At 39.5% G+C, this 27,878-nt stretch overlaps 1 protein-coding gene across 1 annotated transcript in view; it reads right to left on the bottom strand.

Moving 5' to 3' along the window:
• Positions 1-19,819, bottom strand: part of SCIN (scinderin) — an 80,568-nt gene extending 60,749 nt beyond the window's left edge. Inside the window, exons 1-3 of the mRNA XM_007445587.1 lie at positions 19,413-19,819; positions 12,475-12,629; positions 8,488-8,649 (exon numbers count right to left, since the gene is read on the bottom strand). Coding sequence (XP_007445649.1) covers positions 8,488-8,649; positions 12,475-12,629; positions 19,413-19,611 — 516 coding nt within the window. The 5' untranslated portion in view covers positions 19,612-19,819. The remainder of the gene's footprint in view (positions 1-8,487; positions 8,650-12,474; positions 12,630-19,412) is intronic.
• Between the last annotated feature and the right edge of the window lie 8,059 nt (positions 19,820-27,878).

Below are 27,878 nucleotides of genomic sequence, written 5' to 3'. Positions count from 1 at the left end.
GCTGATTCACTTTGTTATAAAGCGGAAACTAACACACCATTGTAAAGCAATTATACTCCAATAATGGGGTGTGTGTATATGTATGGCTGATTTGCTTTGTTGTAGGGCAGAGGCTAGCACACCATTGTGGAGCAACTGTACTCCAATAAAGATGTTAAAAAAATGTTTAAAAAAATGATAATGTCTTCTGCAATAATTCTAGGACCTACCTTCTTTTTTTTAACTTTAAAACATGACTTTTTTTTTTTTTTTTTTTCCCCTTTTTTGGCGGTCCGCGGGCCTCTCACTGTTGGGGCCTCTCCCATCGCGGAGCACAGGCTCCAGACGCGCAGGCCCAGCGGCCGTGGCTCACGCGGCACGTGGGATCCTCCCAGACCGGGGCACGAACCCGTGTCCCCTGCATCGGCAGGCGGACTCTCAACCACTGCGCCACCAGGGAAGCCCAAAACATGACTTTTTTTTTTTTTTTTTCCCCTTTTTTGGCGGTCCGCGGGCCTCTCACTGTTGGGGCCTCTCCCATCGCGGAGCACAGGCTCCAGACGCGCAGGCCCAGCGGCCGTGGCTCACGCGGCACGTGGGATCCTCCCAGACCGGGGCACGAACCCGTGTCCCCTGCATCGGCAGGCGGACTCTCAACCACTGCGCCACCAGGGAAGCCCAAAACATGACTTTTTTTAGTTTTTGATAAACAAATGTTTGTTTATATTCTATTTTGCTGTTGTTTAAAGCCAAGCCAACTCAATATCCTTCAATGACATGTATACGTGTTCTAAAAAATATCTCTGGCTGAAGGATGTAAGTTGGATTCAGAGGGTGTGGATGGTTACTGAAGGCAGGGCCGTTAGAAAGGAAGGAGTTATATGTGAGGTAGGACAAAGCAGTGGTGATGGAGAAGAGGAGAATACGGGGATTTATAAGGTCAAAGCCCACAGGGTCGGTCAACCATGCCTTTGGATGGGTACTAGAGGACCGGGAATGGGGGAAATGACTTGGACAATTCTAGCTTGGCTGTGGCAGTGATGCCACTTACTAGGAACAGGTGACAGCTTTTGGAGCATTCTTTTTGTAGCAAGAGAAGGTGAAATTGGGTTCTGTGTACTAGTCAAAGTATTTGGCAAATCATATATATTTATTTATCAAAAATAATTTCTTCCAGCCACAGAAGTAGGTGACTCAACTATTTTTAACTAACTTATTGGTTCTTCGAACATACGGTTGTGAATTTCCCAGCACCATTAGACATTTCCCATATTGAAATGGGGACGTTCACTGTACAATATAATAATCTGGGGGTGGAGCTTAAAAAGAACCGACACCAAGACTTCCCTGGCGGTCCAGTGGTTAAGACTCCACACTTCCAATGCAGGGGGCATGGGTTCAATCCCTGGTTGGGGAACTAAGATCCTACATGCCTCACAGCCTGGCCAAAAAAAAAAAAAAAAACACCCTACACCAAAGGCCCGTCCCAAAACCTTAAAATCAGAATCTTCAGGAGTCAAATCACAGGCATCAGTATTTTTAAAACCTCTTCTAAATGATGCCAGTGTGAAAAATATGATTGAGAATTAAAATATAACTCCTAATACCTTGAGAGCCATCTTTCCTAGGGCCCTCATCCATTCTCCAGTTACAGCCTGTGTGTGGCTCCATTCCAGCACTTCTCACATTCTACCGGGTCATACTCTGACTTGTGTATGTGTTTGTGTCTCTCACCACTTCATGGCACCTGGAGGCCAAAGGCTATCTGGTTTTCATCTTTACACTCCAAGCACCCAGCACTTTACACTAAGCACACACTAAATGCCATTCATCCATACTTTTATTACAGGGTAAATTTCAGAGATTTAAAATTAGGTTTATCTTTCCCATTATCTTTTTTTTGTGGCCTGAAGGCTCTTCCCAGTAAATCTAGTGGGATGCATTACTTTGGAGTAAGGACAAATTTATCCAGAACAAAGAAGATATTGCTCAGCTCTCAGTTTTAAAATAAGCCTTCTTAAGTCATAGTAGAGACAAAAGTCTGAAAGACAACATAGTTTTAATTTAAAAGAACCTTGATTTTCCTAGAGTTAAGTGTTCTGCAGGGGAGGAGTGAGGATGTGGCCTAGAAAGTTGGTTTTGCATATCAAGAGCCACAGTCTTGGCCTCAGGGGCCAGAGTGTATTGCAGAAACCACGGAGAAGGCAACAGTGTGAAATGGTATAAGCCTAGTTTGTCTGATCCAAGAAAAGTAGGTGATTACAAGGGAACCAGGAAATTTGATCAGGGGCAATCAATTTTTGAGAAGAGCCCAGTAAATGTCTACTCCTACTTATCTGTCACACATTCATCCATGATCCCAAGCACTAGAGCAGAAACAACTCTGGGCAGTGTCCAGGCAGTTGGACCAATGGGTACTGGTAACCTTTTGGATATACTGTCCTCACAACTCCAGTGTGGCATGGGAAAAACTAAGTAGAGTTCCTGAGGGCAGATGCAGTAGTGGCTGATAGAACCAGAAAGGGTCTTGCAGCGGATATGTGGGCATGTCAGAAGACCAAAGTGAGGCCGTGAATATTTTCCAGCAAGTGTCTTAGGACAGAGGCCAAAGCCCAGAGCTCAAGATTCAGTGAAATAGTGATGCCTCAATGAAGCTTAGAGAGGAGGGAGAAGACAGCAAACCAGACTTATGCTTCCATTCTCAACCCTGTCCCCTATCCTAGGCAATAATATTACATATGCATCCTCTGGGATGGGGAAGGGGGTGGGTGTGATAATCTGATTTTCTTTAATGACAAACAAAATTCACCTTAATAAGGCAAGACACTTTTAACCTTCCTGTGGAAATAGAAGGTTGACAATAAAGCAAGGTTGAGTTATAGATTGAAAAAAAAATTGCATCTCTATACACATGACTGTATTTGAGACTGTGTGCTTTAAGCTGGACAGATAGACATTTGATGAAATGTTTGTTGAGTGACTGTAAGTTCTGGGCCATAGACTAGGAACAAAGAGAGTGAGTGAGGCTAATAAGTGAATGCGCAGGCAGCGTGGAAAGTGCTGAGAGGCAAGTCTCCGCATGGTGATAAGAAAGTTAAGAGCATGCCCAACTCTACAAGGTGTGACATGGGACAGGACAAGGGGGAGAGGGGAATTAGTGAACACATTATAAAGAAGGCAATCTGAGTTGAATTTGAAGGTGAGATGATATTGGATGCTTGGCAGAGAAAGGTGAGTAGAAGAGGAGAGTATTCTAAGCAAAGGAAACCCGCAAAAAAGCAAAAGCATGGCGACTTGAGGGAAAGTGTAAGGCACAGGGTCCTGAGACAGTATTGTGATGATGAAGAGGACGGGAAGCATTCAAGGGACACTTAGAAGGAAAAATAGACTGAATGTGATTGATCGCATGTGCAGCACTTGGGAGAAGTTGTCAGGATGTCTCCTGGATCTGGGGTTTGAGGGCTTGAGTGAGCAGTGGTTCTATTCACAAGAAAAGGACAACAAGAGGAGAAATCATTTTGGAATGAGAGGGTGAAACTGATGAGTTGTTTTTAGATTTATCAAGTCTGAGGTTCTCATGATATACACAAGCTGAAATATCTCAGAGGCAGTCTGAAATACTGACAGAGAGCTCACGCAAGAGGTCTGAGCTGGACTATAATGCTGAGATTTACTAGGGGGTGAGCAGTTGAAGCTCTGGGTAAGGATGAGTTTGCTCAGGAAGAATGTATAAAGAAAAGACAATGATCAAAAGTAGAAACCTTAAAAAAGCAACAACTTGTGGCGGGGGGAAGACCATGTGAACAATGAGAAAGAGTGGCTTGAAAGGGAGGACAAACAGGAAGCCAGGGAAGAAGTGAGACTGAAGGAAAAGGGAATAATCAAGTGCCAACTGAGCACAGGGGCAAGTGGAAAATGATCAGTGGCCACTGGATTTAGCAGAAGGCACTGATGCTCATCGGAAGAACAGTTTCAAAGAAATGGTGGTAGTGAAAGTCAGAAGATGTGGGTTGAAGGCCAATTGGTCAATGAGGAAGTGTAGGCTGCTTTTTCAAAGCAGCATGACTGACTATGAGAGAGAGCGGGATAGATTACAAATAGCAAAGGCAGTAGGGCAATGCTGCATAACTGACCAAACAAGTTAACAAGGAAACAGAACATGCAGAACACCACGATTAAAAACTCACCACAGGTTCCTATTCCTGTGAAACATAATTCTCCACTAGTGGCTGGCTCTGACATGTATCTCTAAAAGAGTTAACACCAGATCCCAAACTCTAAGAATATGGGCTCTTTTCATTATCGTTCACTTCTGGGGTTATTGATGCTTTGTTGCAGTATTGAGATGTAATTTTATTAATTTTGATATATTCCTCATATCTTTAAAAATAGTGGAAAGTAATGATTTATAAATTCACCAACATTAAAATATATATTTCAAAAGCATTTTCCAACAATTCGGTAAATTCCAAATTGCTGAAGTCTAGCCACATCCCATATTATTTTCTGAAAATACAATAAATATAAGACAACTTATCCAAATCTTCCTCTAAAATGTTGATGTTGTAATTAAATGAATAATTTTACAATCTCATGCTTTAGGTTGAAAAGGTTATGCTGTCATGTCTAGAGAATATTTACTGTGGTCTAAAATCCTATCACAGTAAACGTTTCTAAGGTATATGGCACATCACCTTAATACCAGTGATTGTTTATCAAAAAAGGCTCACTTCCCTCAAACACAATCAAGATATGGGATTTAGGTTATATCCATAACCTTAGTGTTGGCCAGCTGGCTTTAGTTTGGTGACAGCTCTAGAGGTTCAACCTAGCTTTTTCATACCTGGGTAATAAAACAAGATTGAAGAGATGGCATTGGCTTCTCTTTGTGCCCACTAAAGCAGAAAGTGGTCATGAAATAATTAACTCAGTAACTGTTATAAAAATACTATGATAGAGAAAATTTTGATTCCCTTCTTCTTGGTTTACTGTGACACACCCTAAAAATAAAGTCCCCAAGGTAACTGCAAGATCTTATCACCTTTTAGAAACTTTTGGAAACATAACAACTGGTTAAAGGTTAATTACACAAACACAGATCATGTGGGTATTTGTTCTAAAGTACTTAGGAATCCAGGGCTTGATTCTTACTAGAATATCCCTGTGAGGTGTGGGAAAGTTCCACAACATAAGAGAAAATCAGCTTCAAGTATATCTGCAACAAAATCATTCCAAATGTCTCTAACCAACCATGAGAGCAGGAGGTAACTTGAAATTCATTAAAGAAAATTAACTACATAAAATAAAGAAAATTTACTATGAAACAGGTGAATGTCCTCGAATCTTATTATAGAGACTCTGTCCCTATTACACGAGGCTGGATTTGTGGGGACTACTTCCATGCGCAGATATTACCTATGGGAAGAGAGCGTATGTTACTAGAGCTAGAATTGGTCTATCACAGCATTCAACTATCTAGCCCATTGTGGAAACTCAATACTTGTTCAACAAAATAATAAATAATTTCATTAATAATACTACTTTCAGTAGATTCTAAACCATATTAGACATAATCAATTCTGAATTCAGCAGATTCTGAAACTATTGCAGGACACTCTGTTATAGAGGCACATCATCTTCTATACTACCAAGTTTACTCAGTGGAATGAAAAGGATGTGACAGGAACAGAAACACCGAGGTCCTATCCCAGATCACCACTCAACCTGCATCAACGCAAGTGACTTCCTCACACCTTCTAAGGCATTTCTTCCTTTTGTGAAACTGGGATGGTAACTGCAATTTCCAGACATGACTGTGTGTCAGATGGGACTGAATCAGAGTCAGCTAACGTCAGTAGTGTCATTAGAAACCACAGTTAAGATGAAAAAAAAAGAAGGAAATAGAAATAAGGAAGTTAAGGCTCCAAGAGGTTAATGACTTGCTCAGGATCAAAGAGCAGAGAGTTGGAAAGCTCAGTTGGATACTATTCATGATAAAGAGATTATTGCATTTGTAGAGCAATTACATTACACATAAAATACTATTTCAGAAAAGAAACATTTTCAAGTAATGGCAGTGATGAATTACATTATCAGTTGGAAGTAGATAGGGGCCTCAAAGCTCATCTAATCAAATACTTTTTTTTTTTTTTTTTTTGTGGTATGCGGGCCTCTCACCGCTGTGGCCTCCCCCGCCGCGGAGCACAGGCCCCAGACACACAGGCCCAGCGGCCATGGCTCACGGGCCCAGGCGCTCCGCGGCACGTGGGATCCTCCCAGACCGGGGCACGAACCCGCGTCCCCTGCATCGGCAGGCGGACTCCCAACCGCTGCGCCACCAGGGAAGCCCTAATCAAATACTTTTGTAGATGAGAACCTGAGATTACACTAAACTCGGATGAAAACTGAGGTCCACTTTCTCCATGAACAATACCACCTTACGTGTAAAATACTTTATAAATTATAAACGGATAAAGGGCTATAAAATGTAAGTAGTTGAGGGAGACAATTATTGTGCATTGGCCTTGAGAGATTCTGAGTGCTGTTTTTGGAACTGCATGGTTTAATATACCTCATCATCTATTTGTATAAGTTGTGGTTTTGGTTGCAGAGGAATGGAGAGAGAGACTAGTATCTGTTTTCTGCCTAGACCTGAAGGTTAGGACTTAAGCCTGGTTAGAGGAACAGGTTAGCATCTAAGGTTGGAAAGGATATTTCCATGAAATTCACTGTAAGATACAGGGCAAGAGTACTGCCATTTTGGGTGCAGATGTCTAAGTGTGACACTGGGAATTGTACTTTGGGCATTAATATCATAATTTCAACTGTGCACACAGCTGGTATAATCCAAGACAGTCGAATTATACATTAGCAGTAATAAAACTAGAGGTGTATCCTAACTTAGAGAACCCAAAGAAGTTTATAATTTGTGTCATTTTCCAAACTATTTATAACCTTAGCATATTTAATCTCTATGCTGTTGCCAGATTAATATTGCTCAAACCGAACTTTGTGTAGCTGCATTTTTAAAATCCTCAGTGTCCCCTCTCTCTATATATATATGAAATAAACTTTTTTGGCCTCTGTCTGATGCTCTTCCCCAAAATACTGCCCAAGGAGAGGCAGTAAAGCAAAAGGCTTAGGTGGGAATCAGACATATGTAGGGTCTAATCCTGGCTTCATTATTAACTGGCTGTGCCACCTTGAGCAAGTTCTATAGACAGTCCAAGCCTCATGCTAACTGAAGCAATAAGTCCCTGAACAACGCTTGACCTAGAAATGTTATGGATGATGATTGGAATGCTGATGTATGTGATGTGATGAGAGTTACGATCCCTAGAAGAAAAAGGACAACATAAACGTGCTCTGTGCTTCTTGCCTTCTTTGCCTTTGCACGTGGGTTTTCAGTGGCAGGGAATACTTTTTTAGGTTTTTTAAAACCTTACAAAGTTTTAAAGACACAACTCAAATCCTACATACTAGAGTCTAGCACAAGACCTTGCAATAATACTTCTTTGTCATGATAATAATGATAAGTATTCCTGACATTAAAGAGGCCTCTTTTCCTGGATGAAAAGTCAGATATTGCCCATCCAACTAAGATGATACTTGACATTTGTACTTGTGCCTTTTCTTCTAATAATTCTGAGAAAATTAAAAAGTGTGAAATAGGGACTCCCCTGGTGGCGCAGTGGATAAGAATCCACCTGCCAATGCAGGGGACATGGGTTCCATTCCTGGTCGGGGAACAAAGATCCCACATGCTGCAGGGCAACTAAGCCCGTGTGCCACAACTACTGAGCCTGCGCTCTAGAGCCCAAGTGCCACAACTACTGAAGCCCATTCGCCTAGAGCCCATGCTCCACAACGAGAGAAGCCACCACAATGAGATGCCCACGCACTGCAACAAAGAGTAGCCCTGGCTGGCTGCAACTAGAGAAAGCCTGCGTGCAGCAACAAAGACCTAACACTGCCAAAAATAAATAAAATTAAATCTTTAAAAAAAAAAAGTGTGAAATAGTATTATGTGTGTGGATGTAAGGGACATATAAATATTTGTTAAAATATTTTCCCAAAACTCTTCAGGCAGGCTGTTTAGACTAATCCTATGTCAATTTTAAATTCTAGAATCTTTGCTTCCTGGGGGAATCAATTTCCCCCTCAAGCAATGTTTTCCTACACACACTTAGGGACAAAAATAATTAGAGGAAGCTCTATTCAAGGAGAAGGGGAAATATATTAAATTTTTCAATTTCTGTTCTATGGTAGGAAGAACTAAATCACTACTCCATTCTAAACCTATCAAAGAAAATAAAAACTTTGAAGTCCTGCTTTATGTGTCATTTAAATACTTGCCAATTAGTCATATGATATAATTGCATCTCACATAAACATGACCTTTTTCTAAGCGTTTAGAAAAAGTGATTATCTTCCATGACACATACATCTCATTTGATCTGAAGACAATTTACTTTCCTCTAGACATCTCCATGTGTGTATAAAACTTACAGTGCCAAGGTCAATGATGAAGCAGTCACCCTTGTTGAAACTGTCCCAGGTTAGGGGAACTTCTGTGGCCCTGACCACTCTCCGACCTTTCACATGCAGGAGTCTCTGGGTGGTCAAGTCATTTGTGAGAACATGATTGAGTCCAGATGCCACACCTCCAGCCTGATCAGTGGAAGGAAGATAGAAAACAAACAAACAAAAAAGGATGAGGCTTAGAACTAGACACAGCAGCTTAGAAAACCTCAGGTGTTAGTGCCAAGCTGCCTGTTAGGCCAAGATAAGATACCCACTTAAGTGCATGTGAAAAATTAAATATGTGGAAGAGAATTTCCTGGCAAATCAACAGGTTTTTTTTTTTGTTTTTTTTTTTTTATACACAATGTATTTATTTATTTATTTATTTATGGCTGTGCTGGGTCTTCATTTCTGTGCATGGGCTTTCTCTAGTTGTGGCAAGTGGGGGTCACTCTTCATTGCGGTGCGCAGGCCTCTCACTATCGCGGCCTCTGTTGTTGCGGAGCACAGGCTCCAGACGCGCAGGCTCAGTAATTGTGGCTCACGGGCCCAGTTGCTCCATGGCATGTGGGATCTTCCCAGACCAGGGCTCGAACCTGTGTCGTCTGCATTGGCAGGCAGATTCTCAACCACTGCGCCACCAGGGAAGCCCTCAACAGGTTTTTGTTTTGTTTTGTTTTAGGCTCTTTATCCTTCCTATTTTAACCATTTGATTTAATACTGCAAATATTTACTGAAAACCTTCCATGTATAAAAACCTGCTACATAAACAGAAAAGAGCTGTAGCTCTTGTCCTCTGGGAACTAATGATTCTCAAACCATTGAGTGAGAAGGTAGACAAGGATTTCAGAAAAAAAGGTGACAGGAGGTTAACAGAGAGTCAGAAGTCAGAAGTACAGACGAGGAGAGCCTAGAGAATCAGGCAGACCAAAACTCCCACGGTCACAGCCTCAGGTCAGAGAAGGGAGCTGAGTGCTGGCCAGGTATGGGCTGCTCCTAATTTTGGTCCTTGTTTTTTTACATTAAAAAATCACCTGTTTTATTTATTTAGGTAAAAAGAGTTTACAAAATATACCAGGCCTAAGTATTTATACTCTAAATCTGGTTGCACATCCCCAACCAAAACAAAATGAAAATCAAAGTACAACCACACTGAATTAAGAAATGCTGAAGAAAAACAGATTAACTGAATCAAGCACATCTTCTTGCACCATTTGAAATCAGCTTTTCCCTTTTTCATTCTTTTCCCGAATTAAATGTTAAGGACAATAATCTTTATTTACTTCCATAATTAACTATGAGGTAACGTGCAGAATAAAGGTGCAATGTAAATAAAACTGTTATTGATCAAAAGCCTCCCTGAGGGCTTCCCTGGTGGCGCAGTGGTTGAGAGTCCGCCTGCCGATGCAGGGGACATGGGTTCGTGCCCCGGTCTGGGAAGATCCCACATGCTGCGGAGCGGCTGGGCCCGTGAGCCATGGCCGCTGAGCCTGTGCGTCCGGAGCCTGTGCTCTGCAGCGGGAGAGGCCACAACAGTGAGAGGCCCGCGTACCCCAAAAAAAAAAAAAAAAAAAAAAAAGCCTCCCTGATAATATGGTAAGAAAATTAGCAGTAAGAAGCCTATAAAATAATCCAACTTTCAAATTTTTTACATCAACATTATACAGTAAATCCAAAGAAAGAAGTGAAGCTTCTGGGCTTCCCTGGTGGCGCAGTGGTTGAGAGTCCACCTGCCGATGCAGGGGACACGGGTTCGTCCCCGCCCAGAAGGATCCCACATGCCACGGAGTGGCTGGGCCTGTAAGCCATGGCCATTGAGCCTGTGCGTCCGCAGCCCGTGCTCCGCAACGGGAGAGGCCACAACAGTGAGAGGCCCGCGTACAGGAAAATAAAAGAAGTGAAGCTTCATATGTAATCAACAGCACATTCTTTAAATTTCCATTGACTTTAGACTTCTCCCCTTCTCCAAAAGGCCCTCATGAATAAAAAGGTTTTGTTAGTATATGCTAAATGTTGACTTCCAGACAATTACAACCACAAGCTTTTACAAATATATAATAATTTCCCACTTCATAATTTTAAAAAGATTGCCATATTTCTTGACTGCACAAAGTATTATACAATAAAAATAAATTCAAGTTTTTCACCTACATATTACTATGCTTGGCCACCTTAATTTTTTAAAATAAGAGGTACACTGCAATCTGATAAAAAAATAGCATAAGAACACTGTGTTCTGTAAAAAAATTATAAAATATGAGTTGACTTAAACTGAGAATACATATATAACATTTAGGATAATTTCATATGGTGAACTATCAGAGTATATATAGTCTGTGAACATTTAATGGTATTTTAAAAATTAATTTTGTCTCTAATATTCGATGCCAAAAATGCACAAAAGAAAAACTTTTGTTTCATACATGTCTGTATCAGACAGTAATTCTTCTGTGAATACTGTTTGAATGACCCCTGGAAACTCCCAGCCTCTTTCTACCTATTCTACAGAATGAAAGCAAGGTGGATGATCCTCTAAATCAAGGGCGCCATAAATACAGTTTTACTGGCTGACAGATGTCTGATTGTTGCTATTTACAATCATGATTGGGGCTGGGTCTTGTTCAGCTTGGGAAAGGTGCTTAGCCAGAGATTTAATGTAAGGAAGTAGTAGTAAGTAATTATTTATTATTTTATTTTATTTTATTATTTATTTTTGGCTGTGTTGGGTCTTCGTTGCTGCGCGCAGTCTTTCTCTAGTTGCGGTGAGCGGAGGCTACTCTTCGTTGCGGTGCGCAGGCTTCTCATTGCAGTGGCTTCTCTTGTTGTGGAGCACGGGCTCTAGGCGCACAGGCTTCAGTAGTTGTGGCTCACGGGGTTGGTAGTTGTGGCTCGCGGGCTCTAGAGCTCAGGCTCAGTAGTTTTGGCGCATGGGCTTAGCTGCTCCATGGCATGTGGGATCTTCCCGGACCAGGGCTTGAAGCCCTGTCCCCTGCATTGGCAGGCAGATTCCTAACCACTGCACCACCAGGCAAGCCCAGTAGTAAGTAATTAGTCCTCTGTAACCCCTCCCCAACTCCCTATAAAACCTCACAGAGGAAAAAAAAACTCAAGTCGATTAAATGACATGGGAAGATGATATTAATGTTTCCTAGCTGCATCTTTATCTTATATATAGCAACCAAATGTGGTTGTTGCTGACTTGGGAATGGTAGACTTGGACAAGTTTTAGGCATTTCAAAAAGACACAATATCCTTTCCATAGAGTATTCTTAAATTAAAAAATTCATCTGGGCATTTGAACAATTTACTTATGTTGAGAGCATCATAGCATCATGGTTACCAGCTTGTTTGTTTCAGAAGTAAAGCCATTTGATGATTATTGTTTCAGGCCAAAACACATAAATTCTATGCGTGTGTATGGGGGCGGGTGTGTATGCCAGTGTATGCATAGGAGTTTGTGAGGCTCAACCACACATATGTTCAACTCAGTGGTTTCATTTGTATCATTTCCAAGATCATACTACACTATTTGGGAAATGTGTGTATAGTTCTTTGTATTAACTGAAGTTATAATTGTTATAAATACTGTACTAATATATTCCAGAACAACTGAAATTCCCAAGTTGTGGATTATTTGCAGCAAATTAAGTGATTCTTTCAAATAGCAAAAATGAAAACTATTAATGCACAAGTTGCCCATATTTACTTAGCATCATTAAAAATTAACCTATCAAATGAAATTAAGTTAGAATATTTCACACATTATACCATATATTCCACAAACATTTATCAAGCACTTATTATGGGTCTCAAGAGTACTGGGGATATATCAGTGAACAAAACAGATTAAAACAAAAACAAAACAAAACAAAAAACCCTGCCCTCAATGAACTTACATTCTATGAAGGTATGAGGTGTGGATGGATAGGAAAAGAAGAGGGGGTCATAAAACAGTTTGAGAGAGGTGCTCACCTTGTATTTCAGACCTCCTTTGAAGTAGCCAACAAAATCCATAGACTCATAGCCTTGAAGTTCTCTATTCTGCACGGGCTTGCCACCCAAATAGTCATCCATCTGAACGGTAAAGATGGCAGCTGCTGCGCTTTCATCCTGAGTACACTCCTTTCCTGAAACGGCCAATGACAGCACCTCATTTATCAAGCAAGAAACAGGATTAAGGCAAAATTTCTGATAAGAAAACACTCAGAAATTTTCTTTGAATTATATGCCAATACAATAAATTTATGCATAAATTGTTCATCTTCAACAGAACAATCAGCAGAAATGGTATAATATAAAATACTATTTTAATAACTAAAGGAATTGTTTTGTTCCCACTTTCCAATTCTTTTTTTTTTTATATTTAAAAGAAACGCCGCTGTCAGACTATGTTCAGGAAGACATAATAATATATTCCAGTAGGATTCACATTCATTTGGTATAGTCAATGATAAGGCTATGAAAACATTTTTCAGTTGTTTTAGCCTTTCTCAGAATTAATCTCCAGGCTTCCAAAATGTCAATATGTTAATATTTGTAAGGAATACAAACATCATGGGCCAGAGCTAAACAACACTTTGAGAATGGGAAAATGGATGTAACTTGACTTTACCACTGTTTTTGAGTACACTTGTCCCCACTTCACTATCTTATTGGCATAAGATAATATTCTCGGAAGGAAAAGGGAGGGTAAAGGAACCAGAATGCTAACATCTTTTGAATGTTAACGTATGCGTATTACCCTGGGAATTTAACACACAACACACAGTTAATTTTCATAATTCTAATGCAGATCCCATCCAGGCAACCTCACTGAGGTCCAAACACCTATTCTTAAACCCAGTGTCTTCGATGTACACAAAGATCAGAGCCAGGACTGCCCTGATGGGACCTCAAAATTTATAAAAGACATTTAAAAACTTCCACTACTTAAGCTGTGTGAAAATCATTAATGATTCTAGAAATAATAATAATAGCTAACATTTATACCTTTATAGCACCCTTGCTATGGGCCAGGCACTACATTAGTGTTTTACACTGATAATCTGATTTAATCTTCAAGTGATCCAATGTAGCAGAAACCATTTTCTACCATGTTACAGCAGAAGACCTGGAGGCTTAGAGAGACCAAGTAAATTCCCTGAGGTCGTAAAGTTGACCTTTGATAGAACATGACCCAGAGGCAGGTGTCTGTGACTCTGAAGCACAGTCTCTTAGAAATTACAATACTAGTAGATATTTTTTATACTCAGACTCTCATTACCAGTAAAATTTTGAGGTGATTGGGGAATGTTATTTTCCTCCACGGATAATTGATGCATGAATGTTCAGAAGCTGTAACAATACTATAGTTCAACTGGAACCCCAATTAAGAGTATTCATGAAAGTTGGAAAAAGGAAGTCAGTCAGGTATATTAAAGAAAGAATTGGGGGCTTCCCTGGTGGCTCAGTGGTTGGGAGTCCGCCTGTCCATGCAAGGGGCGCGGGTTCGTGCCCTGGTCCGGGAGGATCCCGCGTGCCGCGGAGCGGCTGGGACCGTGAGCCATGGCCGCTGAGCCTGCGCATCCGGAGCCTGCCTGTGCTCCTCGGCGGGAGAGGCCACAGCGGTGAGAGGCCCGCGTACCACAAAAAAAAGAGAAAGAATTGGATTTATTTACAACTCCTCTCACTCTCAGAGGGGCCCTGTGTAGTAAGTGTCTTCTCAGAAAAAAAATTTAGTAGCTAGAAGAGTATTTGACATGATGTCAATTTTGTGAACTTGTTGTGGTCAAAGAAAATTATTTAACACATAAAAAATCACATGCAATTTTGCAGTCTGAAAGGGCCTAGTGTCATTCTTCTGTCCACTTTCCCATCCATAAATTAGATTACTAATAAGGGCATAGATGTAGATTTGTACAGAGAGGCTTTAAGAAGGAAACTTAAATCAAGGTTAATATGAAAGGTGTTGAGGATGATGTATTTGATATAAATATTCTTACTTGAGTACAAGTTGAAACTGTAATCTCTTTAGGTAGATGAAAATGGGCAGGCATGAGACTAATGAATGAACTAGAAGTAAGTTAGTTAAATTATGCTATCATTTGTTGATGCTTATGCACTGTGCAAGGCGAGGGAATGTCATTATGAATAAACCAGAGTCTTCTAAAGAGGCTGAAAGGTCTTAATGAAGCCAATACTAGCCTTTGAAAATGAAAACTAAAATCAAATTCAGTTATATTATGATGAAATTCTAATAAGTGTTCAAAAACTTACAAATGTTCTGAATGAGTATGCTTATGACTTCATTTATTTTCCCTATGCTAATTTTCCCAATGCCTTCCATGTTATGCTGTTTTGTGTTATGTTATTTTATACTATGTTATATTATATTTGTAAATATGCTGTAAACTTCCTAAAATTGTTTTGTGGATGTGATTTTATATATAAAGCATAAATAAAAAGAGAGGTTTAATGACTAAGTTAACTGAACAACCATTCATGATAAAAAAAACTCTCGCCATGTTAGGAACACAGGGGAAAATCCTCAACTTGATAAACAGCATCTTCAAAACACATACAGCTAACATAAATTCTTAATGATCAAAGACTGAATCCTTTCTCCTAAAGATGGGGAACAAGGCAAGTACTCCTACTCAACATAACACAGGAAGTTTTAACGACTGAAAAAGGTAGGAAAAAGAAATAAAAAAACATACCTATTAGAAAGGAAGAAAAAAATGTGTGTCTATTTAGAGATGACAGGATGGCCTACATAGAAAATTCTATGGAATCTACCAAAATAAAGCTCTTCAAAAAAAGTGCATTCAGCAAGATAGCATGATGAAGATTAATCAATAATAAAAAGAAGTCTCATTTTTATATAGAAGCAATGAACATGCAAAAGTTGAAATTAAAAGCACAATACCATTTACAGTCACTTCAACGAAACTGAAATACTCAAATACATATTTAACAAAACAGGTACATGATCTACATGCTAAAAACTATAAAATGGTAATAAAAAATCAGACCTTAATAAATATAAAGACAGTATTCATGGAATGTGAGACTTGTAATATAATAAATATGTCAATTTCCCCCAAATTGATCTATAGGCTTAATTCTATTCCTATCAAAATCATATTGTGGTTTATTACAGATTATATGAGTTAGTTTGTTATAAAATTAATGTGAAAAGGCACAGGCCCTAGAATAGCTAAAACAACTTTGACAAAGAAAAATAAGGTAAGAATACTAATTCTATCTGATATTAAGGTTTACTATACAGCCACAGTAATTAAATAAGACAGTGTGGTATTGGTGGAAGACACTAATTGGTATAGACACACAGATCAATAGACCAAGTTTCCTCCAATGTAAAATTTTGTAAAACTTTAGTATGTACAGTTTAGTATACTACAGTATATTAAGGTATAAGTATATAAGTACAGTACAGCACAAAATGCCACAACGAGGATATTGACATTGATACAATCCACTTATCTTTTTTATATTTTCCCAATTTTACTTGAACTCATCTGTATTTGTACATTTAGTTATATACAATTTTATCACATATGTAAATTTATACATCCACCATCATAGTCAAGATACTGCATAGTTCCATCACCAAAAAATCCCTTATGTTGCCTTTTGATAACTACACCCACCTCCCACCTGAATCCCCCCTCCCCTACGTCATCTCTAACCTCTGGTGACAATAAGTCTAAAATTTAGTCATTTCCAAAATGTTATATAAATGGAATCATATAGCATGAGACCTTTTGGCATTTTTTTTTTCACATGGCATAATTCCCTAAGGGATTTTGTGTTTATCAATAGTTTGTTCCTTTTTGTTGCTGAGTAGTCTTCCTTGGTATAGATGTGCCACTAGTTTAAACAGTCACCTGTTGACAGATATCTGGGCAGATTCAAGTTTTTGTCTACTCAAATAAAGCTGCTATGACATGCATGTACATGTTGTTGCATGAATATAAAATTTCATTTCTCTGGATTAAATGCCCATGAATGCGACTGCTGGATCACATGGTAGTGGCATGTACAGTTTTGTAAGAAACTGACAAACTCTTTTCCATAATGGTTGTACATCTTATATTCTCCTCTACCTCAAGCAATGTATAAAACTCCAGTTTCTCAGCATCCTCTCCAGCCCTTGTATATTATAAGCTCCTTGTATTGTACATTGTATACTGTAACCCAACTTTTTGGATCCTCATGCCTTACAAAGAGCCCAGCACAGATAGATGTATTTAAACTGCTAGGTACAAAGCTGAAATGTTTTTTCAGGAAGGACCGATGCAACAACTTCTAAGTTACATGCAACAAATTCCTACTTTGTAAAGGAAACAAAAAATAAATTTAAAAAATGAAATAATCTGAGATATGCAAAGGTACTATGGAAAGACACTGAGGGAGAGACCAGGAAAGATGACTCTTCCTCTGTTCTCCCGTTCTGTGCCCCACTTCTTCCTGTTTCCCCTTTCTTCCTCTTACTTGGCGGGTTTCTTCATTTCTACACCAGCCACCGTTTTTTATCCCAGGCTGATTTTAACTCTACTCTCTTTCATCTTCCTTCCAACTGACTTCCTTTAGTCAGACTTTCTCTTTCCTTGAAACTTCAGCTCTCCCACTTGGAACTTTGTCTCAATCTGTCCCTCTGAATAATCCTCATGAATTCACCAGAGTTTAGGTCTTAGAGTAGAATACATTGGATGAAATCCAGCTTGCTCAGGGAACTGAAGTAGGGAGAGCTGCTGAACAGTTCCACCTACAGGTCCTGCTGACTATAGTGAGCTAAACTTTCCACAGTTCCCATGATTTTCTCTTGGCACAAGATCCCTCCCAATTCCCCTCATTTTCCTTTTTTTCCATTAAGGCTTCTCTGCTTCCCCATAACCACAGACACGTGGTGTCTCTTTCATAGTGCTCATCACATTTTACCTGGGTTATATCACTTTTTGTTTTATTGCACCTTTGAGATTGTAAAGTTTCAGGAAAGGTTCATAAATCATTCATATGCAAAAATGCTGGGCACACCATGCTGGGCACGTTGAAAGTTACTGAATTAACTTATTAATTAACACACTATTAAGTTCAGTTTTAGTAGACCTTTAAGATCATAAAATGTTTTTGCCCAGAGCATTTTCTATTACATTTTTTGAAACTGGTGAGCACTAAATGAATGGGTTAATTAGAATCTGTAAACCCTATGAAACACAGTGGTTGAAGAACTTACCTGGATAAGAAAGAACCTATAGAATTAAAACTATTGTGTTTAAAGCCCCCTTGGAATCCTCTGACAAAGTCAAACTTAACTGCTGTCTACACAGCATGATATGAAGTTCTTTCACATTTTAATTCACCAAAATGACAGATGTGGTATTTCAGATACTTTTACTCATTCCAGATCCAAGTTCTAAACAGAAAAACCAAGGTAAGAACGTTATTATTCTATGTGGCATCATTCATTCATGAACATTCATTCATGAACATAAGTTATACATTAAGGTTTCAGTGGGGAGTTTCTTGTAGGGGGTATAAAATATAAACACATCACTGTCTGTGATAATAGGAACATTTCCTAGTGACATTACACTAGGAAACCAAAATGAGTTTAGATCTCAGCCTCAGCCTCCTCAAGCAAGCACAACATTTTAATATCAAGTGCTGTAATGAAACAGTGCTGTCTCCCTCTATGGATTTCTCATTTGGAGTGTTTGCTCCGGGTGTTTGCTAATATTGAGAACATCACTTAATGTTCTCTACCATTTTGTTTCTTAAAATCTGCAAATGTTAGGGGGAAAAATGACTTTCAGGGACTTCAAAATGTGTATGTGCGTGTGGTTTTGTGTGTTTTCCCCATAGACTCATGAATAAAACTAAAAATAAACACAGTCTAGGGGAGGCAAGCTGATTTTAAAAGAAGGCAATAAGGCTCAGATAATCGGTGCGTTGTTAGACGGGGTGTGCCCACTGGCACAGGATCTCACAGGGAGAGGTTAGACATTCAGGATGTTTACGAGCAAAAGTAGAAGGTGGGAAAAGTAGAACACTCAAGACCCAGTGTCCTGAGAGCCTGGCGCGGGTGAAGCTCAAAATTACTACTGATGAAGGAGCTGTTTTGTTCCAAACTGCCTTCTTGTTCAGATACATAAATAATAAATTTTAAAATAATCATTATTATTATTATTATTATAAAGCAACTCATCTAAATACAAACTCTGCCATATAAAGCAATTTACTTATATTGATAAAGCCGCCAGCATCCTAATCAACAGGAATTTCTCTTAGCCAAACCTGCAAGCAGCGCGGGGCAGGCTGGAATCTGATTTAAAGCGGCCCAGAACATTAATCGCCGCAAATAATAGAGAACTCTAAGCTGACGCCCAAGGGCAAAAAATAAAACTAAATAATTTTCTTAAAGGAATTCTCGCCGTCTGCGGCGAATGCCCACAAACTTGTTTGACTTCATCTCCTCGCTGCCAGGGGAACCAGGACTGAACCTGTCGGAAGGTGAGCCGAACTTGGCCAGCGCCAGGGTGCAGCGGGCGGCCGCCCCGGGCGGGAGGTGGGTTTGGAGACTGGAAGGTGAAAGGGGGTGAAGCGAGAGGAAGCGGCGCCAAAACCCGGGAGATGGACACGACAAAGGTCAAAGCTAGTGAGGTAAGACTGCTCCCGACTTCGCTGCGCCCCGCGTTTGCAGGAGCGGACGCCAGCGGGGAAAAGGTGCCCAGGCCCAAAGTGGGGGGGAGGTGGGGGGAGGCCCACGGGGGCTCAACCGGCGCGAAGGGTCTCCAGGCCCGTCCGGCTAGCGCTGCCCTGCCCACCAGCCCGCAAAACTCAACCCCCAGCGGCCACGCCCTTCCCCGACCTGGGCGCGCCCGGGCCCGGCCGCCCGCGTCTCTCACCGAGCCAGAAGTGCAGGCGGTACGTGAATCCCCGGCTGGCCTGGGTCGTGTGTAGCACCAGGTACGCATCCCCGACGTAGAAGTCACCGTAAGCGCTCTCGGGCACGGCCACCAGCTCTAGTTTCTCGATCCTCCAGACCTGCAGCCCCGCCTGCTTGCCAGCCCGGGCGAACTCCTCGTGGTACAGCCCCTGGGCCATGGCTCGGGCACGCGATGCTCCGGGAAGTTGGCGAGGTACCCCGCCGACCCTGGAGTCGGACTGAACCCAGACTTGCAGGAAGAAGCAGCGGTTTTATACGGTTTGCTCTGCGGGGGCGGGGCCCCGGGACCCCCAAATGGGAGGGGCCAAGTGCTCAGGCCGGAGTTGCTTTGGAGTAGGCGATCCGTTCTCCTCCGAAGCGTAGCGCCTGGTATCAACCTCCTATGTCCTTCCCCGCAACCCGAAGGAAATCAAATCTCAGAAACCATAAGATCCTAAGGATACTTGCTGAGACTCCTGGAAATGCCTCCTCCAAGGAAGGACATTTTCCCAGGCAACAGCTGGAGGAGATCAACAATTAAAACTCAGGTTGACGCATCGTTTAAAAAAAAAACTGGCTATCCAGGTGACAGTTAATCATCAACTCCGTCATTTTATCAGCCAGTCTCGCCATTCCCGATGGGCAAAGTTTTTCCGTCCTGATCTGCCCAATTTGAAAATGCCATGAGAAACAGCATGTCAGGTTTCTTGGAAAGAGGGAAAACCTGGAAGGATAGCAGTCTTACCTGGGGGACAGAGCTCTGTAAGTCCCCAGGGGTTTAGGGAGCTGTGGTTAATTTGCCACCTGCCTCCTTTGGGCAAGAGAGTTTGCTTTTTAAAAACAACAACAACAACAACAGCAGTCCTCCTGAGGTGTTCTCAGGCTGGGCTGTTTCTGAGTGTGATATTATGCTTAGCCTGCCTTCTGAGTTAACTGTTACCTGGCTTCAAGGTGCTAATTTTCTCATTGTTTTCCCTACAGCTTTTGCTTTTGCAGCATGGGCAAAGCCTTGTAAAATACAGATGGAAGTTTACTCCTTATTTTGCATTCATTTAACTGAAGCTGATATGGCAAAGGATTTTATTGTTATTGAGAAAGCAAATCGCGCATGGTGTAGAGTAAGAAAGCTGGTTTTTATGCACGTCCATTTTCTGTCACTGTTATCCAAAGTACAGAAGTCCACGGAAGGTAACTAATAACATACCATTTGATTTTTTCCTTAATTAATTTATGTTTTAAAATAGGTATTACATGACCATGGTAAAAAAATTCAAAAGTACAGGTGTGCAATAAAAATGTATCTCTATGTCACCTGCCATCCGGTTGCTTTCCCCAAAGGCAACTGAGTGACCAGTTTCTTAAGTACTTTTCCAGACATATTTGGTATTCTTTCATTTACAAGAATACAGATAACAGAGTAATTTTTATTTTCTAACAGAAATGGTAACATACACACTGTTCTGAACCAATATATCAAAATATTAGTAGCTAGTACTCAGAGCTGCTTCTTTTTACTGACCACAAGGTATCAAGGTATTCCATCTTTTAAACGTACTATAACTTATTTAATCTGTTCAAGTTCATAGGCATTTAAATTTTGCCTATATTTTGCTAACACAATTCTGAACATACTTTATTATACTCATGAATTATAACTATGAGATAAATTCCTGGAAATACAATTGCTAGAGGGGCTGGAATTCAATGCTTTTGATGACAGTGATGATAATTATGAAACCAGTCTCTACCATTTATCGTTCTTCTGCAATGATGGGGCACGGCAAAGATAGCTTTCATTCACTTCCCTGTCCATTCTTGGTTCTGTAGTCACCTAACTACAGCAAGCCTCAGGTTTCTCATCTATAAAATGGGAAAATAATAGTTTTCACCTTAAAAGATTGTTATTTGGATTAAATGTGCAAGTGTTTTTGTCTGTTACATAGAAAATGCTCAGTAATTAGGAGCTCTTATTATGCGGTGGTGAGCTTCCTTTTGCTCCTCTAAACCCCTTCTTCATCCTTCTGTTCCTGGCAGTCTTCCCTTAAGACCAGCCTGCATGGGCTAAAGCAACTGGGCTTCAATGCCCTCTAGCTTAGGGTTTGGTTGGAAATCAGAGGGAGAGAGGAGAGTGACGTCAGAGTATTTATTTCCTTGGCTTCCTCCACCAAAGGTCACTACTTTTAAAGACAAATAACTCTATCTGACTTTTCTCTCATTTGTATTCGGGCAGCTGTCCCCTCAGATGCATTATCCCTTTAGGTTTCTCTATCCTTCTACTTATATATATATAAAACCTCTAAAAAAAAATCTCCTGAATTTTCCTGTTTTGTATGTACCATCAGTCATAGGTTGAGATCCTAATTGATAAATACCATTAGCTACGTTCTCTTTTTTTCTTTCTAACACAAACAGTGATAGGTAGGTTTGAGAAGGCTTATTTTATAAATGAGGAAACTGAGGCTTCAGAACTTGTCAAAGATCACCCAGCTAGTGAGTGGCCGAAGGAGAATTCAAGCTCACTGTGTCTAATTCAGAAGCACATATTCTTTACAAAACCTTACTCTTTCGATCCAAATTATTTGGCCTAGATTTGTTCATATAAGTATACTTTATATTTTCATTTTCTTCAAACTTGTCCCTAGAGAAGCTTCTAATATGGTGTGTCCCATTCAGCACCAGGAAGCTTAGCTTTAACTTTGTGACTGAGCCGTTACATGTCTTGGTTTTCTTATCTATAAAGTGATAATTATTTGTTCTCTTCTTTCTTCTAGGGAAAAAATATGAAAACTGGTGATCTGGACTTAAGATAATTTAAAAATCAGAGTTATCACTTAAGTTCTGTTTCAGTTTTAGTCATAATTCCATTCCTTCTGGTGAAGGAATTCCTTTTAATGATTAAATAAAAATAAAAGGAAATAATTTCTTTTTATTAAAGAAATAAAACAGAACTTTGATGTATAAGTGAAATTCCCTCTTACTTAGGCCGGCAATAGGGTGAGGCAAGTGAGGCACCTGCCTGGGATGGAAAATTTACAAGTGCACTAAAAAGTTCAATAATCAAGATCAATACTAGTTTAAGGGAGTATTTTAAAAATCAAAATTAATGCAAAAAATATCATGATAAAAATAGCAAAGTTTAAAATAAAGACAGAATTGTTAACAGTGCCAGATGGGGCCATATTGGAAGCTGAGACAAAGGAAAAAATACTGATCTTCTTTTACTTAAAATTTTGATATTTTGGTTTATCATTTTTTTTGCATTACTGTGTGTCATTTTTCTTATCTGTGAAATGGGACTACTGACACAAATCCTTGTAAAATTGTCATGAGCATTAAATGGATAAATAAATATAAACCTGGAATAGTCCTGGTATAAACTCACCTGAGATTGATGAATGGTTAAATCACTTCTCCCAGTCCAATCTTGTAAGAATAATGTTTCTAAGTCTAAGTCAGATAGGGACTGCCAATTTCCTATACAAAAAAGGTCTCTAAAACCAGATGCCATTTCCTTTCCATGCCTTTATTTTTTCTTTCTGTCTCTCATAACCTAGGTTCCTAAAATTAGATTATTTTCTCCTCTTCATGTAATTGCTGTTCTCCCATTATCTGTCTATTGAAGGTTCACCATTTCTTTAAGGTTTAACTAAAGATACTCATCTTCATCATCATTATTCTCTTGGATCCATTAAACTTCAGCATCCTCTCTGCTTCCTCTCTCAGCCCAGGTAGAAACAGCCAAGGTGAATAAGATTTTTTGCTTTTGTTTTTAACAGGAATCTGGAGGTTTGAGGTGTGGAGCCTCATGGTTGAATTCAAGGTAGGTGTTTTTCTAGAACGTTAATGCCCAACGGGAAATGTTAGATAGTTTAATCCTTGAAATAAATAACAGTGTTAATACTGTAATTAATTCATTGTGCAATTCATTGGAATGAGTTAGTAAAAACAAACAAACAAACAAAAAGTTGGCTTCAGTGGTCTTCATTATCTAAATCATAAAATCTTAGGGTTGAGAGGCATCTCATTTTATTTCCATTATTGCATCATGACCACAGAATTGTTGAAATTAAACGTATGTGAAAGACAGGAAGTACACCTTTTTTTCCAAGAGAGGGATATGCTTCAAGTATTTTATTTATTTGCTTTCCTTTGATTATAAATAATGAAAGAATGTAATTAAAAATACATTTCTTGGGCTTCCCTGGTGGCGTAGTGGTTGAGAGTCCACCTGCCGATGCAGGGGACACGGGTTCGTGCCCCGGTCCAGGAAGATCCCACATGCCGCGGAGCGGCTGGGCCCGTGAGCCATGGCCGCTGAGCCTGCACGTCCGGAGCCTGTGCTCCACAACAGGAGAGGCCATGGCCACAACAGTGAGAGGCCATGGCGTACCGCAAAAAGAAAAAAAATACATTTCTTTTACTGGTCATCCTGCTAAATTGTATTAACATGTTTGATTTACCAAATGATTTAAGGGTTTAAGCATGGAACCTGGAGTCAGAAGACTTGAGTGTTGTGAGGATTAAAAAGGTAATGTATGTAGAAGCCCTGTGAACACAGTCAATAAACACGGTTACTAATCAGCAAGGGCCCTTAACCCCAGTACTTATCAAAGGCAGGTGATTATTAAAAGTGAAAATGCACTCTAAGGAAGTGTATTTCCATCCCTCCTCTCCATACCAGACAAACAAGAACTTTTAAAAAATTCACCTTTTTAATTTTAGATCAGCCAGGATCCAGGACTTTTTCTTTCACCAATTAGTTGGTTTAAAATTGCATATAGGGCTTCCCTGGTGGCGCAGTGCTTGAGAGTCCGCCTGCCGATGCAGGAGACGCGGGTTCGTGCCCCGTTTCGGGAAGATCCCACATGCCGCGGAGCGGCTGGGCCCGTGAGCCATGGCCACTGAGCCTGCGCGTCCGGAGCCTGTGCTCCGCAAATGGGAGAGGCCACAACAGTGAGAGGCCCGCATAACGCAAGGAAAAAAAAAAAAAAAAAAAAAAAAATAGAATAAAATAAAATTGCATATAATACTATAACTATAAAGGCATGGTCATGGCTCAATACTATGGTGAAGGTTTTATTGGTCTTGAACGTCTGCTGTTGTGATAATTTATTTCTTGTAAACCTATTTACCACAGCAGATTGATTCAGCACTTCCTTCATAATATTTTTATTATATATAAATCACCTATTATTATTATTACATAGGAAATAGCTAACCCCTGTGAGATTACTGAGAGAAGACATCATCATTACTTTAGGCGTTTACATACTAGAGAATGCATATAACCAAAAGAAGGGTTGAGGATACAAGGTCTCATAGAGATTCATGATCTAAAATGATAGTTTTGCTTTAAGCTTATGTTTATGCAAATAGAGATCTGAAGGTAATCATGGTTTTAAAACTATGATAGGGCTTCCCTGGTGGCTCAGTGGTTGAGAGTCCGCCTGCCGATGCAGGGGACACGGGTTCGTGCCCCGGTCCAGGAAGATCCCACATGCCACGGAGCGGCTGGGCCCGTGAGCCATGGCCACTGAGCCTGCGCGTCCGGAGCCTGTGCTCCGCAGCGGAAGAGGCCACAACAGGGAGAGGGCTGTGGACTGGAAAAAAAAAAAAAAAAAAAAAAAAAAGAATCACCCATAATCCCCACCCCATAGAGATAACCATCATTAGCATTTTGATGCATTTCCTCCCAGTGTCTACATATTTTTAAAATGAAGTATAATTGAGCTATATCATTATGTTAGTTCCAGATGTACAACACAGTGATTCAATATTTCTACAAATGATCACCATATGTCTAGTTACTATCTGTCACCATACAAAGATATTACAATAGAATTGACTATATTCCCCATGCTGTACATTTCATCCCCATAACTCATTTTTTTGTACTCTTAATCTCCCTCACCTTTTCACTAGTCCAGCCAAACCCTATCCCCTCTGGCAACCACCTGTTTGTTCTCTGTATTTATGAATTTGTTCTGTTCATTTTTTTAAATATTCTACATATAAGTGAAATCATACAGTATTTGTCTTTCTCTGTTTGACTTATTTCACTTAACATAATACCCTCTAGGTCCGTACATACTGTTGCAAGTGACAAGATTTCATTCTTTTTTATGGCTGAGCAATATTCCATTGTGTGTGTGTGTGTGTGTGTGTGTGTGTGTGTGTGTGTATATATCTATATATATATATACACACACACCACATTTCTTTATCTATTCATCTATCGACAGACACTTAGGTTGCTTCCATAGCTTGGCTATGATGCTTCAGTGAACATAAGTGTACATATACCGTTTTGAATCAGTATTTTTTATTTTCTTTGGAAAAATACCCAGAAGTGGAATTGCTGGATTTTATGGCAGTTCTATTTTTAATTTTTTGAGGAACCTCCATACTGTTTTCCCACAGTGGCTGTACAAATTTCCATTTCCACTAACAGTACACGAAGGTTCTCCTTTCTCCATCTTTACCAATGCTTGTTATTTGTTGTCTTCCTGATAATATCCATTCTGACAGGTATGAGATGATGTCTCATTGTGGTTTTGATTTGCATTTTCTTGATGATTAGTGATGTTGAGCATCTTTTCATGTGTCTGTTGGCCATCTATATGTCTTCTTTGGAAACATGTCTATTAATTTTTTTTTTTTTTTTTTTGCGGTACGCAGGCCTCTCACTGTTGCGGCTTCTCCCGTTGCGGAGCACAGGCTCCGGACGCGCAGGCTCAGCGGCCATGGCTCACGGGCCCAGCCGCTCCGCGGCATGTGGGATCTTCCTGGACCGGGGCACGAACCCATGTCCCCTGCATTGGCAGGTGGACTCTCAACCACTGCGCCACCAGGGAAGCCCTATTAATTTTAACATTAATTTAATCTACTATTTTGGGGACACAGCATAATCTTGGCATTTGGTCATGTCTTGGTTTATAAAAGTCAAAATTTCAGAATTAAAAACAATTCTTATTCCTAGATTTTTTTATAATTGCATATATGATACATTTGTGTCATATATATATGCACATATACATATATACATATGAAACTAAATATATATATTTAGCTTTTATTTATGTTTGTTGCTATTCCAATAATAGGCTTATCTTCAAAGTTAAAGGAGTAAAAGTTATACAAGTACATCCATAGATGATATGAAAGGATTTGATAATATTTAAAAGTTACAAAAAGTTATATTTAGAATAATATGGGGCAATTGGAAAGTTTTTCATAAAAAGTGAATGAAAGAAAAGTAAAACAAGATACATATTGGTATGTTCAGATTTGGCTTTAAATTGTAAATAAACATATATTACTTTGAGTATTTTGTGTGTGCCATGTACTGTTTAAGTGTTTTTACAAGCATTGCCAACCTAATCATACAACAATCACATCAGGTGGGTGCTACTATTATCATCTCCCTTTTCACAAAGGAAAAACGGAGATAGAGATGGGATAAGAAATTTGTTCAAAGTCATATTTGTACTCAGTACTGAGTTGGCACCTGTACCCAGGCAATCAGAGTGTTGAACTCACCATTTAAACCACAGGGATCATCTCAACATCTACAAGTGTCAATACTAACATATCTAGGTCCTAACCAGGTGAGATAGCCTAATTCATGAAGAATAGTAAATTGAAGTGACATATATTTAGATTTACCTCAGTAAGACTGTGTTTTTTTTAATCTTAGAACCAGAGGTAGAGATTGAGAGTTGATAGGACCTTGGGGAATATATAGTTCTTGGTTCCAGGAAATGACATAATTTGTAAAAGTAATCTAACTACAGAATAACATGAATATTTTAAAAATCAAAAAATATTCTAAACTAATGTCAAGAAATTTGGAATTCAAAGCAAAATGGGTATATTTCTAGAAAATGTAAAATGCCAAAATTAACAAAAGAAGAAATAGAAAATCTTAATTGACCAATATATGCTAAATAAACAATGCCACTTAAAAAGCAAAAACTTTTCTTCTGTAAAGTACCAGGTCCAAGAAGTTTTATATGTGAGTTTTACCATGTATATCCTCTATTGTATACTAATATATCTGGAAAACAGGAAAAAAGAAAAGCTGCTAAAATTATTTTCATGAAACAATTACAGCACATAAACCCAAATGAGGGCAGTTCAAGAAAATAAAATTACAGTTTAGTTTCACTTATGAACATTAACACCAATATCATATCTAAAATTTTATCCAACCAAGTAAAAAGTGAGTTTTGTTTAAAGGAAAAAATAAGATAATCTCAATATATTAAAAATAAATAAAATCCCTTTATGTCAACATTTTTAGAAAACTAGATAGCTAGGAAGAAGGGAACTTTCTTAACCTAATGACATAATAATAAATTACAGCAATAACATATCAAATGGGAACATTTTAGAATGATTTCATTTAAGATTGGAAAAAACTAATAAGAAAAGACAACAGGAACCC

This window comes from Lipotes vexillifer, unplaced genomic scaffold, assembly GCF_000442215.2.
Source record: "Lipotes vexillifer unplaced genomic scaffold, Lipotes_vexillifer_v1.1 scaffold1198, whole genome shotgun sequence".
NCBI classification, from domain to species: domain Eukaryota; kingdom Metazoa; phylum Chordata; class Mammalia; order Artiodactyla; family Lipotidae; genus Lipotes; species Lipotes vexillifer.
This window is presented reverse-complemented; position numbering and strand designations above follow the sequence as displayed.